Source organism: Eschrichtius robustus, chromosome 6 (genome assembly GCF_028021215.1).
Source record: "Eschrichtius robustus isolate mEscRob2 chromosome 6, mEscRob2.pri, whole genome shotgun sequence".
In the NCBI taxonomy this organism is placed as follows: domain Eukaryota; kingdom Metazoa; phylum Chordata; class Mammalia; order Artiodactyla; family Eschrichtiidae; genus Eschrichtius; species Eschrichtius robustus.
In genome coordinates, this window is record NC_090829.1 from 106103142 (window position 1) to 106120297 (window position 17156).

The following is a 17156-nucleotide window of genomic DNA, read 5'->3' on the forward strand; positions in this document are numbered from 1 at the left end:
TCAAGTTATTTAACCTTTCTGAGCCTTGCTGTCTAAAAAGCATTTTTCATATCTACCTTTGGGTTGTTTTAACAATAAGAGGTAACACATATAAAGTAACCTGGTACACAGTAATTTCTTCTCCAGCTGCAGCACCCATAAATAAGGCAGGAACCTCTCTCCCTTTAGTTTTTATTCCATGTAATATTGGATCGCCTCCATTTTAAATATTGATGTACAGCCCAAACTTCTGGCCTTGTTATCAGTTGATTCTTGAAATTAGTATGGATCTTATGCTATGAAAGCAATCTAATTTGTTTATCTTGGAAGTGTATTTAATATTTGATTGCTTCCCGGCATTTCTCAAATTTCAGAAAAGAAAAAATGGAAAGTCTAGATAACCCCAATAACTTTATCTAAATACCTCAATACATTTATTTAATAGTCTAAGATCATATGACCGTAAATCATAGATGGAGAATTCTAGATCTCAGCTCTAGAATGTTTCAGTAACTTTCTCATAGTTTTTCAAAGCATAACATTTGTAATATGTGCAAATCACCGTAATTAACACAATATCTGTTCTTTCATTTGCAGTGCTCTCATCGCATCGAAGAGTTTCTCTCTACTTCAGCCCCAAGCTGCAAGTTGTTATAGCGAAAAGTGTAGGAGGTTTTCCTTTCTTAGTGAGCCAAAAGAGTAAGAGCCCTCATGCCCAAGGACCCCACTTTTAGATACAGATTACTAATTGGCTTGAACGTTTTCCCATTGAAATACTTTTGTAGGAAGTACTTTTCATAATTTACATCTTATTTCAAGGCGACTTCACCGTCTTTAAGTTCCACCAGAGGCTCTTCATCTCTGAAGAATTACCAGTGCAGATCAGTCCATCCACTGTCTTGGAGAGTCCTCTGGTATTTGTTTTCCACCTACTAAGTTTCCAGAGGGTACTATTTCACACTGAAACCACTTACCTGAAATGACTTTAGTAACCAGTGTTCTATCAACTTTGAATTCCTGCATATAGACATTAGTTTAAACAATGTCTAAAAATATCTATTTTGTGTAGACTTTGAGTTTTCTATGTTCTTTAAAATCACTCAATAATCTGAATATGGTAATATTAACTGAAATACCTCATTCTCTTATGAAACATAATAGAAAATTCTTATTTAACATATACCTTAAGCCTAATTCCTTTTGAAGTAATGTGCTACATAAAACTGAACACTTCATTACCAACAAGGACAATGTTTTATTGAACAAATCTATGTACAGTACAAAAAAATTTCTTGAAATGACACTATTGTTGATTTATTGCAGTTCAATGGCTCAGTTTTAATTTGTACTCTTATAAAATGCAAAGTAAAATAATTTAATGTTCAACAAGGAAGCACAAATCTCCTTTCTTGCTGAATCTGTAATTATCTTTCACATATTAACAATTCCAAAATGCATATGCAGCATTTAGCCATTCTGAAATGGTGTTTTACAGTACCAAATAAATTAAAAAATAAACACTACCATCCCTTTTAGGTTTTTCACCCATACTACAGTTTGAACCAAACGTGAAAGGAGTATAGCTGAACCTTCAAGTGTGATTTGAAAAGAATCACAAGTTCAATGTTATGTTATGTTTTCATTATATAATTGGTGGTTTATAAAAAAAAAATATGGCTGAAGCCCAAAGTACCAGTGCCCCTGTCCACGAAGGTTCTCCTTTTCTATCTTCTCCATAATATCTGAGCAGCAAAAATTCAGATTTGCTATTTTTTTGACCTTACTGAAACATAGCAGAAAGTTAATATTTAATGTTTCAAAGGAAATTTTTATTTGAAAATGAAGGATTGAAACTTGGTCCATGTAAGATAAACACATCCTTAAAATAGAAGGAGTAGAAAAGAAAAAGAGAAGAATTTGAGGAATAAGAAGAAAGCTTCCTTGTCTTCTGAATCCCACATTGGAACTGTTGGAAGTTTATGCACCCCGTAAAAGCAAAATGATGTAAGTTTATGTTTTATAAGGCATACATAAGAAAATGTACACATTCTTTCAATAGCAATTAATTATTTGATAAGTATATAAAGAGGTTAGAACAATGTGGTCAAATAGAATTTTATAAAACATTCCTTGATCTAGTTATGTATAAACCAATTTGATCTCAGTCTTTCAGAAAGTTTTCCCTTACCAACACAAAAGTAGAAATAAAACCTCAAAGACAAAAAAATAACAAGTGGAATATGTTTAAAACATCTTGGTATGAACTGCAAAATGAATGAAAATAATTTGCAGACATGGATTTATGTCAATAGTTACAATTTATAAAAAATAAAAAGTTAAAAATGTGATAAAATGTTAAGCTGTGATTTTAAACATCTGGAAAATGTACAAAGCAGAAATATTTCAAAATAACTTCATTGTCCATATGAACTAGTTTCCAAATACTTTTTATTACATGATGTGTTTTTAGACTGAACTGAAATAGAACTCAAGTATTATATTTTTAGTATCAGGAAGTATGGAAAACGTTTTTTTCTTTAGTTGACCTTAAAGGATTTAAAAACCTTATCGAGTTGTTTACTTATGTTATTTAAATGTAAATTCCACAGCCTAATGTAGGCTACATAACAAAACAAAAACCTGATTTGACTGATATGGACTTATGACTATCAATTGCATAGTAGTGAATGCCTATGATAAATAAACTAATAAAACTGGGTCGTTTTTTAGATATCTGATTTATCATGACCTGGAAATCCTAATTTAATAAAGCCTGGATGCTACCCTGGAAGAAAAGTCACACTTCCTTAGTAATTTCATTCACGAAGCTTTAATATCCAGAAATTTGTAATAGTAGGGTCTGATGAGATTATATACTTTGAACAAGAATGTATCAGTTGGAATAACTGGAATATCTGGTTGACATTGGTACATTAACAGCTCTGTTTTTGAAGAATTTGCCTTTGCATTTTTGTTCATTTTACCCCTGCTATAGATTAACACACTGTTTGTTAGGTAAAAGGAAGTCTTTAAGCTTCCTCTTTTAAAGACTATACAAGTGGAACACATCTGAGAGCGTATTTTAAAAAACCTTTTTGTTTTAACGATTTATTGACTGTTGTTAAGTTAAAAATCTTCCTTAGGAAAATTACTGGTCATCCAAGGAACATAAATGCATCAATATATCTTACTGTGTTCTTGCTGTGCAAATTTTTGTGTAAATATTTCTTTTTATATATAAAAATTACTATTCAGACCAAATTCATCAGAAATAAATAAGAAAGCATGAGTAATATGGCTTATTTTAGAATTAACTCTAATTGAATAAAACCAATGAATTCTTGACCGGATTCTTAGCTGCATATTTTTTTTTTATAGTCAGTTATTTTTATAGGACTGTACTTAGATAACTCACATTAATGTCTAAAGGACCTTACTATGAATCATCAAGCAATGTCCTAACACTACTCTATATACAAACAGAAATATCCCAGTGTGCTTATACCATCATTCACATTGAAGAATTTGCAATTCAGTGTTTTCTTTCAACTAAGATAGCCTTTAATGGTCTTAGATCCTCCCATCTCTTCCCAGAGTTACTGATAATATGTTTTCTATTGACGCTGCTGCCTTTTAAATATAACTCATTGGTATTATAAAAATGGAAAGTGGAAGGTTCTGTCAAGAGCTTATTAGCAAAGCACTGTTGTTTTGTCTTCTTTTGTTTGTTAATTTTAAATGCTGGCGTGTCATTCATTGAACTCTGACCTAGTCAATCATCTGGAAACAAGGTACAATCAAGGTACAAGGTACAATATAGCTTATAGCTAGGATGGTGATAAATCGTTTTACTTTCATCTTATCAATCAGTTTCTAAGTAATAATAAACCAAACAGAAATGGTTCCTTAAAACATGTTTGACCAGAAAGGAGGACATAATCTGATTAGGCATGACAAGAAAACAAACCCTATTTGTGGAATACTTTTAAGTTGTTTATTGTAAACCATCCCCCCTCTCCGTTTTTTATAATGGGTTTTTCCCTTTCTGTAAGGCCATAGCTGGTTATTCTTTTTGACTAGTTGCCTGCATATGTTTCTCACATAAGCGAAACTGAACATGCTGCTATTAATCATCATCGACTTCTTAAAAAAATGTGGTTTTTCTGGATAACTGGTACTTTGGGAGTTTTGTAATAACCCTTTTGGAGTCTAAACCAGCACATCTCCTCTGTGAGTTCATTCTAGAAAATGTGCTTTGTCTTTATCTTTAGTAATCCAAGACCGCTCTAAAATTAAGGCCATCAGGGAAATAGCAAACTGACGATGCATTTTCTTGTAGTGCTTTTTGCACACTACTGCTTGATCGACAGATCGTTCTGAAACATTTTTATCAGGCACCTGTAAAACAGAACACGTCTGTTAATTCATATTTATAGATGTTCATCTAGTATTCTAAGTTAGATTTCCTGTTTATTTATACCCTTACCCATTTAAAGAATATTAATATTAGTAGAAAGGCAAGCTCTTCTTTTGCTCAGTTTTATTTTTCAATTATTTTCTGGTTCTTTCTTATTTTTGTTTTTGTAATAGAGGCTCAACTTGGTTTACATTTCTGGCATGCAGATGAAAAACATTTCCATCATAATTACTTTGTTTTTAGATCTCTTATTACATAAAACTTGGAATGAAGAAAAGCCTCAGATACAGTTAAAGAGTATGATCCAAAAGTATAAAAAAACTGTGTTCAAGTTCTGGCTTCCACAAGTTCACAGGTGTATGTCTATGCAAATTACTTGTGAATGTCAGTTGCTTGATCTATAAAACAGGAATAGTGATAGCATCTCATGGTGGTTGTATGGATTAAAGGAAATAATGTATGGGGTAGTGCTTTACTACCTGTGTTATATAAATGTTAATTTTTTTAACCTTACAAAGATCTATGGCATTTTCTATTTCTACAGATATACCTGCTGAGAAGATAGAGGACTTACTTTCATCATCTGAATCAAATCCAAAGAGTGTCTGACATTTCTTTTGTGCAAGGTGAGCCTCAAGTGCTTCTGCATTACAGTAGGTGGTCAGGCATTTGCCACATCTTAATCTTTTCACTGATTTTTTACAAACGTTATCTTGATCAGAACAGGCATCTACCCTATCAGTCAGAAATTTTCTGCGTTTTGGCATACTAAGGTACCGTTCATCAAGGTAACTGGGAGGCAATGGTCTGACATATGGCTTTGTTAAAATTAAGCCATATGAAGTATGTTCACTCGTCTGATTTGGTTTGGAAGGTGCCTGAGGTACTGGCAGGGTACTGTGTTCTTGTGGTACAACACTAGGTAAAATGGAACCGTTTTCTGTCCTGATTCTATTTGTATCAATTTTCAAAGCAGGATCTGAGGAAACTAAAGGTGTTTGCTCTATTCCACTGTGTCCATTGACTAAATCACTAATACTACAATTATTTTCAGAATTTGGCTCTATGTCAGGCATCTTTTGGTCTGTCAAGCTTATATCAGAAACAGTGTGATCAGAATGTTCATTTCCATTCTGAACTAAACGGTCTGTTTTCTTTTCCATACTTTCTATACATGTCTTTGGTTCTGTAGGATCTTTCCTTGATTTGCTAGTAGAAACTGGTAGACTAACAGTTTGTTTCTCATTACTAGATGAGTCTTTTTCCTGATGATTAGATTTTGAGTCTGTAAGAACATCCCAAAGAATTGCTTCACTTGGTTGTGCAGATGATTCTGGTGTTTTACTTAAATAGTGCTGAGCTTCATGTTCATATAGCAGAGGAAGATCTTCAAAAAGCTCATGGCATTCTGGAAAACTACACTGAGCTTGAAATATCCTGTGACTTTTTGTGTGCTGAGCAAGTTGGACTGGCAGCTTAAATGACTCATTGCAATTAAAATGCAAACAAAAGTACACATTTGGATAGCTGTGTCTATTAAGGTGATCTATAAAATGTTGAGAATCTTCAAATTGCCTTTGACAAAATTTGCATTTTCCTTTGCTCCACTTCATTACTGTTTGCCGCACATTTAAATCAGTTGGATGTACAGTCCTTGCATGCTTATTTAGAAATCCAATTCTTTTAAATATCCTGACACAGCCAAGAGCAGGGCACTTAAAGTTTCCTTCTTGATCTGTCGCATATATGTCTTTTGGATGGCACACGGTTCCATTGATTTTATGAAGTACTGAAGTTTCCTGATTCAGGTCGTAATCATCTTCTTCATAATCACCTTCTTCATCTTCTTCCTCCTCATAGTCATCCACACATACAGGTAATGGCTCTGAGACATTATTTAAAGAAGTATCAGGATTGCCATTTTCAGTAATATTTTCAATAACATCTTCCGATACACTTCCGGGAATTTCAATGAATTCACCCACATGTGAAGGGATGACATCTTTGTTTCCATCACTGGAACCGGTAATAGTCTCTACTTCCAAATCCTTGTTATCAGACTTCCCATTTTCAAATGAAATGAAAGTATCAGAACAATTTATTTCTTCCAAAGCAGGATTTTCCTGATCCTCCTGTTGAGCTGCAGCAAGTTGCTGTCTCTGTATTTTCTTAACATGATTCTTTAAATGCTTCTGCATAAGTCCTCTGTTTCTAAATTTTCTACCACATATCACACATGAAAAACTGCCCTTTTTCTGATGAGCCTGGGCATGCCTCACAATGTGACCACCTAGAAATTCCTTGTTACATAACATACACCGATGCCTTGGGACATTGTGATCTACTTTGGAAGCATTAAGAGCTGTGAGGTTTTTCTTTGCATTAATATGACCTTTTGGTTGCACTCCAGATATATCATCAGGATCAAGCTCTCCAGTGCTCTGATCTGTAAGAGAGTCAAGTCCTTCATCTAAACCTTGCTGTTCCACTGCCTTTTTTACATTACCTGTAGAATTTTCCAGTGTACTTTCATTTAGAAATCTAACTGCTGATTTATCACTCAGTAATGCTACACAGTTTTTCTTAATCATTATGAAGTTCCAGAATTCAGGATCAAAAAACAATCCCTTTTTCAAAATTGGAAGTAATTCAAAACGAACACGATTTTGAACACTACTTGTGCCTTCATTATATTCTTCATCTGGACGTTTGTAAAGCTCTTCAACAGTATGATAAGCTTCCAAGGAGCGCTCAAGAAAAAATATTGAGAGTGCACAAATCCTGAGAATCTCCAAATCATTTGGCAAAAAATGTGCAATTGTTTTATAAATTAGACATTTAGTTTTGGGATCATCGTGAAGGTCTAGCTGTAGAGCACAACCACATATTTCAACACAAATTTGTAAGCCTTCTTCTTCAACCTGTAAAAAGAAAAATATTACTGCTACTTTAAAAAAAAAAAAATTATTAACACTTACTAGTTTATCTTTTTAAAATATTGGGTTGGCCAAAAAGTTCCATTAACATCTTACGGAAAAACTCGAACAAACTTTCTGGCCAACCCACTACAACTCTGAAATGAAAGCTAAATAAACACAGTATTCTAAATGTGCAATTTTCTTCAATGGGTAGCCATGTTTAACTACTTTTTAATATACAAATAAACCTTTTTTAACTTGAGAATAACCTGGAAAAGATAGTGTTTTAGCTTCCAATTTATTTAGTTTTCAAGTCTGACAAGCCCTACTGACCATAATACAAAATGCTTCATAACCTTATGGTTCTTAAAATATAAAATGCTTCATGAACTTATGGTGATTCAAGTTTCTTACATATCTAGGCCCCTGTTTTAAGGTACCAATCTTACGTTCTGTGGCAGAAGGGTTAAATTGTATGTATTTAAAAACATAGTTATCAATTTTTGATGTTAAAAAAATACCAAAGTAAAAAAAAAAGAACTGCTTATGGAAACTCTTTCACAAAGCTGCACTAAATAATATTACTTATTGTACTTATTAAGTAACATTATTTATCCAAATAAGGGGAGAAGTATAATCCACATGAAGAAGGCAATTACAAACTTTCCAAATCTAATAGGGTATCAGAATAATGAACCTACTGGAAGTTATCTGAAAAGTATTCAAGCTTTGAAACTTTTACTGATGACTCAAAGATAACTGCATCAGCTTTTAGTTGGGAATTTGTTGTCTATCCACCTTAATTCAAGTTATAAATAATGCCTCTAGAATGATCTAAATGCTTGTTTGAATAGAAAGAGATAAAATAATAATATGTCTTTAACAGTTGTGTCTGTGTATCATACTGCCTGCATATGGTATATTACAGATGACAGGGAGGAACACTACCTTGCCAGCCTCATGTCCTCTTAGTTCCTTACGTGCTATGCAACCCTTACTTACAGTTCCACAAGCAGACCTTAGCTCTGCATATCACTTTACCTCGCTGGTAAATTCCTACCCATCTCCTATTCATTCTTTGAGAATCAGTTCTGCCTTGAAAGTTTTTCTGATTCATTCTGGCCCCTGCCCTGGGGTAGAGTTAAAAACATTCGCTATTCTTTCCACTGAAAATAATTTATACTTATTTCTAAAAAGCATGTAATATTGTTTTATAATTGTCTATGCCCCTACTTCTTGACTTGGAATTCCTAAATCACAGGGACAGTATCTCATTTTTTGTATCCTTCTGAGGTTAACATAGGAGTTGGCATACAATGACCTTTGAATAAATGTTTGCAGAATGAATGAGATCAGATATATTCCACTGATTTAGTCTCCTCCTATAAATCCACCATTTCCAGCTTGGAATCCTTTTCTGAATTCAAATTTCTCATTTCTATAAATTGTCAGTTATAAAACCTACCTAAATTTTCCAGATATAGCAAATTCAAATCCACTGCTTCAAAACAATTCATTCTCTTTGTCCAATGTTCTATCTACATCCTCTCTTTCCTCATGAAATTATAATGTACTCACAGTTGCTGAGGTTTAAAAATTTCAGGATCATCACAAAAGGGAACAGGCTACTTTCTTACCTGAAAGCCTTTAACAATTCCAGGATATTTATGGACTGACATTTCAATTTTTAGAGTAGCATTCAGTCCCTTTAGGGTCTATAGCAACCCCACCCCCAACCCCACAGAAACTAAACTCTTCGATTAGTTTCGTCATCCACACACGTCCCCGTTTCTGTGCCACCCTATTAATGCCACTGGACAGTTGTGAGAACCAAATAACAGAATGAGGAGAAGGGGCTCTGTGAACTACAAAATCCTCTACGAATATTAGTATAATCCTTCTCTATCATTTAAAACCCAGCTGAAAGCATCTTCCTCTGTGAAGGCTTTTCAGATATGCTATCTGCAATGTCTCCTTCTGAACTCACACAGCATTGCCTGTGCCTCTTAGCACTGAGGCATGGGAATGATCTATTCCATCAGATAAAAATGTTTTTAATAGAGTGTATTAGAAATTAAGCACATTTTAAATATTTATTTCATCTTTGAATTTTTCCTCTTATCATGTATTCTTAGGTTGACCACACATGTGAAAACGAGAAAGCTCTATGATAACTGGCTGAACTTCACCTATATTGTAAATTTTCTATAACAAAGTCTCTCGATTTTTGGTACAAATGAGAATCATATGTTAAAAAAAACAGAGATAGATAAATATTTTTTAAAAAGTTTTACAGGTAATTCTGATGTACTTCAAATATTAAGAAGTATTCTATAGCATAGTTTGTTTTTTTCCCTGTTTTTTTGGTGGGGAGAGAGGTTAACTTTGACAATGCATTTAAATGACATTTCACTCTTTAATAATGAAGCTATTAATGCAGTTAGCAAAATAAATAGGAAATAAAACAAAACAAAACCCTCTTATATAATGCTTTTTATCACGGGAATATGATCACTACATGGTCATACATCTAATGAGTGATGTGATAATGAATGTAATAAATGCATAAATATGTAAAAAAATTAAAATAGATTACTTAATGGATGCCTCCTTATATATTTAAAAGTAACCCACATAAAGATTCAGTTAAATGGAGCTACCTAAAATGTAAGGTACCTTTATCTTTCCTATCTTTGTATTCAAAGTTCTGTTAATACTTGAGGAGAAAAAGTAAAACGATCTGTAGGATCTACTTTTATGTCTATGTAAGAATCATATGTAGAATTGTACTCACTTGCCAGTGGCCCATGAAAAACTTGCTTCAGAACTATTTTTAAAAACAGGTAATGGGTTTTTACTATTATTTTAAGTAAACACTTTAAAAATTTGTCCTTAGGTTTCAAAAATGTCTCAGAATTCATTATTCATTTTTACCTAAACACCAAACGTAAAACTATGAACTGTATTTCTCTATGATAGTGAACAGGTATTACCTATAGTTACACAAAGTTCATTTGCAAATTAGTTAAGATTCTACATACAGGATTTAGAATAATGTTAAAAGTGCCAGGCTTATTTAATTTTAAGAAAAGAGATAATAGCTTCATAGGGAAGCAGTTGTTCCCATACTAAACTTTATGTAACACTAAATTTTTTTTCTCTTTTTTCAGTTATTTTCATTTATGCATACTCTTTGTACCATGTTGGGAGTTTGAGGTGGTGGGGAGGGGAGGATATAATATATGGAGAATGTGGCCTTAAAATCCTCCTTTTCTTCAATTACATGATCAAATAAATTTTACCACAAGAGATTCAAGTTTCAGTGAACTGTCATTTAAATTTAATTTAAAATGAAGGGATAAATATATACTATTTACCTCATCTTTAATGATTTTCATGAAAGGAAATATGACTCTCACATTAGTTGCTGTTCTTAAAAGCTGGTAGCATTGATCTACAAAAACTTGTTTTGAAGGATTAGACTTTAGCTGAAGTTTACTCCATATGAAAATCAACTCCCTGTAAATGAGAAAAAAAGAGAAATATCAAAAATACAGTTTATTCAAATACAGACATTAGCTGTCTTTCCCTGATTCTGTAGTGCCCTGGCTGGGATGTATACAAAGTGGGTGTAAATGGACATTAAGTTAACTTCCAAGCTACTTCCGCTACCTATTTGGGACTAATAGAAGCTAGGAGAAAAGGTGAGATTAGAAATTGCAATTTGCTGTATGGAATGCATTCTAATTATATGCCAACAAACCTAAGGCATCTCTAGTACTTGATCAAAACAAATTCTAATCTCAGTATACCAATATTAATGATATTGCTTAAAAAATTTAACTTTGACCTTTAATTAATACCCACTTGCAAATTTAGAAATCAATGTTGTAGAATTTCTGCAAAGAAGAAATGGTTCATACTTTTCAATCTATTAAGATACCAAAAGTACTACAGATTAAAAGTGTAAGTATATTATAGTACTGATTCTGAAATTTTATGTTTTATATCATCTACTCTTCCATTAAGATGTAGTATTTTAAACAGACAAGCTATGGACCATTTAAAGTACTTCACAGGTAGATTCTTTTCTAAAATGTGGCCAAGGTTATTAGATGAACAAGGTAGGAGCAGTGGGTTTTGAGGCAAAGGAAATCATAAGATATAATTGTTACATTTGGATATCACATTTTAGCAAATTAGAATTCCTTGAAAAGTGTCATAAAAGTTACATAAAACATCATAAAACTAAAACGTATTAAAATAATTGATGAAAATGTTTAAAAAAAAAAGTGATATACTGAGAATGTACTTTGAACCCAGCACATACAGCTATTAAATCTAAGGACAGCTTGACTACTATCATGAAGGTATGCATACTCTATTTAGAGAGACAACACAGAACACAAAACAAAAAATGATGGCAAGCAACACAGAAAGTAAAACCAAAATTCCTCTTCCATTTCACACTAGCTGTGTGGGTGTTCCTAAGTTTCCGTCCACCACTCACTTTTTTTTTGCACACATATTCCTTTGGAAAGCTCACCAGGTTTCACACCATGTTCCCAAATCTCTAGCTCTGACTTCTTTCCCAGTTTCCATAACTGGACATTTCAACTGAGATTGGTTTCTATCACTTTAATCCGTTTAGAACAAATCAAATTCCTGCAAAATTGATTATCTTTTCCTAGATCAATGACACTAAACATTCCTCTAACCTTTCTGGTTCTAACCTGCTTGTTTTTCATAGTCTTTATATTTTTATTATATTTTTGCCCACAGTTATATCATTCTTTCTCAATGCTACCACGTTAGGCCCTTTAATTTTCCATATGTACTTCTATAGGGGTTGCTAAACTGATCTGCTTCCAGCCTCCCAGATTATTTCATTTAGTACTTGTTCAATATGCCTTGTGGTGTTAAAAGCAACAGAAACATGGGTTTTGGTGTCAGAAGGATCAGGATTTGAATCCTGGGCATTCTTCTAGGTTGCTTTCCTCAGTGTCAGTTAATGTGCTTCATTTATTCTCATTTTCTGTTGTGCTGATTGCTCTACTTGGAAAATATTTATTTCTAAGATAAGCTTATCTTTCAGAGTCCATATCAAGTGCCTCTTCTTCATGAAAACTTTCATGAATACCCCAAACTAAAGTGATAACTACTTCAGAACAGATCTTCTCTCTCTTATTGATTTAATGCCTTTCATATACTTCCTTGTTTATAAGTCCTGTTTCCCCAACTATTAATACATTGTAAATCTTCTCAATGACACATTATATAGTGGAGGTAGTGAAAAAGAACAGGAGATTGGGAATAAGAGACCTACATTTCAATAGGGCATTACATACCAACTGAGATGGTACTCCCCAGTTCACAGTGAACCACCATTTTCTAAGCACAGCCCAAATACGCAGGGTTGGAACCTCAGTAGCCATGCCTCCTAAGTGGCCCTCCTCACTCTCCTTAAAATATTAATTCAGGGATGGGAAACTGACCCCAATTAAGTTGGTCAGAATCCCTGGAATGTTCTCAACTCTAAACTATGAAGCCTGGGGACTGCTGGCATTCTTCTGGTCTGCAACAGGAAAGACTGAAGCCAAATGGCAGAACAGAGATACTTTTAAAAACCCCCAGCAATCTCAACGTCCCTGTTAGCAATTATCTTTGAGGACCACCTATAACCCTGCCCTTTCTGTGGCTCATGTCATACCCCAGTATACATTCAATAAATACTACCTTTTCCCTGAACTAGTTAGACATAGGATGTTATCACTTGGAAACTGACTAGTATAAATTCCAACTCCATTTTGTTACTAGCTGTGTGGCTTTTATCTCTTTTATCCACAGTTTTCTTATACATAAAAAGAATTAAGAGAAATAAGTGAAAACACCTAAGGTGAAATGTCTGGTATATACTGATGTTTAATAAATTGCTCAGATAGTCTTCTTTGTGAAGACCAAAGGGAAAGTTTAATGAAGCTTATGTTTTCCTTTCCAAAAAAGGGTCCTTAAAAAAGAAACAACACAGCACTGATTTGGTGTACAAACACATTTCCCAGGTAGCTAACTGCTAATATAACCACCAAGTTATCTAGTTGCAGAGAGACTATAACAAGGTCTATAGCCACCCTTACCACATAGGTTTTTTTTCATACTATACCCATTTTATAGTAAGTAATGTTTAATAGCAGAGGCTGCCTGGGTTTGAATCATTATTTACTAGTTGAATGGTTTGGGCATAATATTATCTACCCCATAAGATTGCTGGAGTAAATGAGATAATGCATATATAAAGCAGAGACTAATGGAAGCACTCAGCAAATATAAGCAGCTGCTATTATTATAATATTCTTATTACTATCGATGGTGAGAGAACTGGATTAGCAGCTGGCTTCATTGGCTTGAGACAGAGCAAAGCTGGACTGTGATCAGGTGTTGTCCTCAGAGAGGGGAGATGCAGAGTGAGCGGAAGAGCAAGATGAGACAGACAACACGGACCTTATAAGCGGGAGAGAATCCGGCTCTTGAAGTTACAGTGAAAATCAACTTTTTCGGACCCCAGCACTCAGAAATATAAAGGAGAGAGGTAGAAGAAATAAGAGGGCAGGCGATCAGAGAACTCAGCCTACTCAGAAGGAAGGACAAAGAAGCAGGCTAAAGATTCCTTTTCAGTTAGGCAGCTGGGAGTCACACACCCAGCTTCTATTCTTAGAAGGTGACTGTGGCCAGGAGCAGGAAAGATAGGCACTGTTCTATTTTTGAAGTTCTTCCCTAAAGAGTAGAAATTGGTTAGCCAAGAGAAGAAGAAAATAAAATGTTTTCCTGGTCCTTTTTGGTTTGTTTATACTTGATTCCAGTTTATTTATGAGTGTGTTAAAATGAAAACAATGGATATTCTGTTTAAATAGTTTAATATAGCCAAGGGTAGAGAAAATTCCTATCACCATAGGAAAAGAAATACTATAATAGTAATGACTATATCCTGTTTCAAAATAACTACATATCAAGAAATGATAATACTTTGAAACTATTTAGAAGTGTATGTCTTACCATCGTCTCCTGATCCTCTCCTCTATTTGTAATTTCAATTTACATGGTAAACTTCTGAATAAAAATTTGTATATTCTAAGAGTACAGTCCCATAGAAGATAAGTCCACTAGTTTCTAGACCCAGTTCTATTAATTAGCTATTTGACTCTATCTCTGAATCTGAAGATTTTAATCTATAAAATCTATAATATATTAAATACATTTATCTTTAAACCCCCTTCAAGCTATTGTTTTAAGTATCTAAGAACTTAAAATTTGAAAGCATTTATTAAAAAATGTTTATAGCCCATATCATTTCATATTATGATGTTAGGCACATGAAACCTAGTTTTCTCTTAAGAATTAATGACATGTCAAAGTGGTAGGGTTTTTTTTCTTTTGTGTGTGTGTGCGTGTGTACTGGGGTAGGGGAGGCAGAAGTTATTAGAATATTTTCTAATTATTATTCATGATTTCATCTAATAGCACTTAAGGGTTGGTACTAAAAATACTCTCAAACCACATTATAAATTACATGATTGCTAGATAAATTTGATGCTTCATAATATTCTGCTAATAATTTTTTTTTCTGCTAATAATTTTTAAGTGGTTTTAAAAATGCTTAGAAAAACTAATAGTCACATAATACCATTTATATTAGTGTCCCCAAAATGAGTTACTTAGGTATAAGTCTAGCAAAATATGTATAAGATCTACATGAGGAAAAAATCTAGCAAAATATGTATAAGATCTACATGAGGAAAACTACAAAACTCTGATGAATGAAATCAAAGGACTAAATAAATGGAGATATATTCCATGTTCATGGACAGGAGGGCTCAATATTGTCAAGTTATTAGTTTTTCTCAACTTAATCTACAGATTCAATCCCAATCTAAATCCCAGCAGGTTATTTTATGGATATGGACAAACTGTTCATGTGGAGAGACAAAAGACCCAGAATAGCTAATACAATACTGAAGAAGAACAAATTTGGAGGAATGATACTACCCGACTTCAGGACTTAATATAAACTAACATAATGAAGACAGAGTTGTACTGGTGAAAGAAGAGACATATAGATCAATGGAAGAGAACAGAGAGCTAGAAGTAGACCCACATAAATATAGTCAACTGTTCTTTGACAAAGGAGCAAAGGCAATACAATGGAGCAAAAGATAGTCTTTTCAAGAAATGGTGCTAGAACAACTAGACATCCACATTAAAAAAAAAAGAGTCTAGACACAGACCTTACACCCTTCACAAAAATTAACTAAAAATGGATCATGGTCTAAACAGAAAACACAGAACTACAAAACTCCTAGAAGATAACATAGGAGAATACCTAGATGACCTTGCGTATGTTGATGCCTTTTTAGATATAACACCAAAGACATGATCCATGAAAGAAATAATTGATAAGCTGGACTTCATTAAGATTGAAAACTTCTCTGTGAAAGACAATATCAAGAGAATTAAAAGACAAGCCACAGACTGGGAGAAAATATTTGTAAAAGACTCATCCAAAAAAGGACTGTTATCCATAATATACAAAGAACTCTTAAAACTCAACAATAAGAAAACAAACAACCCAATTAAAAAATGGGCCAAAGACCTTAACAGACACCTCACCAAAGAAGATATACAGATAGCAAATAAGCATATGAAAAGATGCTCCACATCATATGTCATCAGGGAAATGCAAATTAAAACAACGAGATACCACTACACACCTATTAGAATGGCCAAAATCTGGGACACGAATAACAAATGCTGGTGAGGATGTGGAGCAACAGGAAATCTCAAACACTGCTGGTGGAAATGAAAAATGGTACAGCCACTCTGGAAGACAGTTTGGCAGTTTCTTACAAAACTAAACATACTCTTACCATACGTTCCAGCAATCATGCTCCTTGGTATTTACCCAAAGGAGGTGAAAATTTATGTCCACACATAAACCTGCACACAGATGTTTATAGCAGCTTTATTCATAACTGCCAAATCTTGGAGGCAACCAAGATGTCCTTTAGTAGATGATGGATAAATAAACTGTGGTACATCCAGGCAATGGAATATTATTCAGCACTAAAAAGAAATGAGCTATCAAGCTATGAAAAGACGCAGAGGAACCTTAAATGCATATTACTAAGTGAAAAAGGCCAATCTGAAAAGGCTACATACTGTATGATCCCAACTATATGATATTTTGGAAAAGGCAGAACTATGGAGATAGTAAAAAAAAAAAAAAAAAAAAAAAAAAAAAAATCAGTTGTTTCCAGAGGTGGGGGCAGGGGTGGGAGGGAGAGATGAATAGGCAGAGCACAGAGGATTTTTAGGGCATACTCTGTATGATATCATAGTGATGGATATATGTCATTATATATTTGTCCAAACCCATAGAAAATTAACACCAACAGTGAACCCTAAAGGTAAACTGTGGACTCTGGGTAATTAAGATGTGTCAATGTAGGTTCATTCTTAGTAAAAAATGTACCATTTGGTGAGTGATCTTGATAATGGGGGAGGAAATGCCTTTGTGGGGGCAGGGAATATATAGGGAATGCCTGTACCTCCCTATTTTTTTGTAAAACTTAAAACTGCTCTGAAAAATGAACTCTTAAAAAAATTTAAAAATAACACTCTAAATTTAATTTAAAACATAACTATTTTATTGTAACACATTCCTTAAATATCAACGCTATCGATTACTGGTACATGATCATTTTCTTTTTTAATCCTTACAATAGGTCTTACAACCTATCATTTTTTGCACAATAAATGTGGGGGAAAAAGTGGCTTAACATTTTCATGTA

At 33.6% G+C, this 17156-nt stretch overlaps 1 protein-coding gene across 2 annotated transcripts in view; it reads right to left on the bottom strand.

Annotated features, from left to right (window-relative positions):
* Window positions 1-3959: 3959 nt before the first annotated feature.
* ZNF654 (zinc finger protein 654) overlaps window positions 3960-17156 on the bottom strand; it is a 91545-nt gene continuing 78348 nt past the window's right edge. The window contains exons 7-9 of one of the 2 annotated variants that reach the window (XM_068546901.1): window positions 10692-10833; window positions 4971-7317; window positions 3960-4377 (exon numbers count right to left, since the gene is read on the bottom strand). In XM_068546901.1, the coding sequence (XP_068403002.1) occupies window positions 4370-4377; window positions 4971-7317; window positions 10692-10833 (2497 nt within the window). In that variant the 3' untranslated portion in view covers window positions 3960-4369. Of the gene's footprint in view, window positions 4378-4401; window positions 7318-10691; window positions 10834-17156 lie in introns of those variants that run through there. The other variant, XM_068546900.1, reaches the window with a different exon arrangement.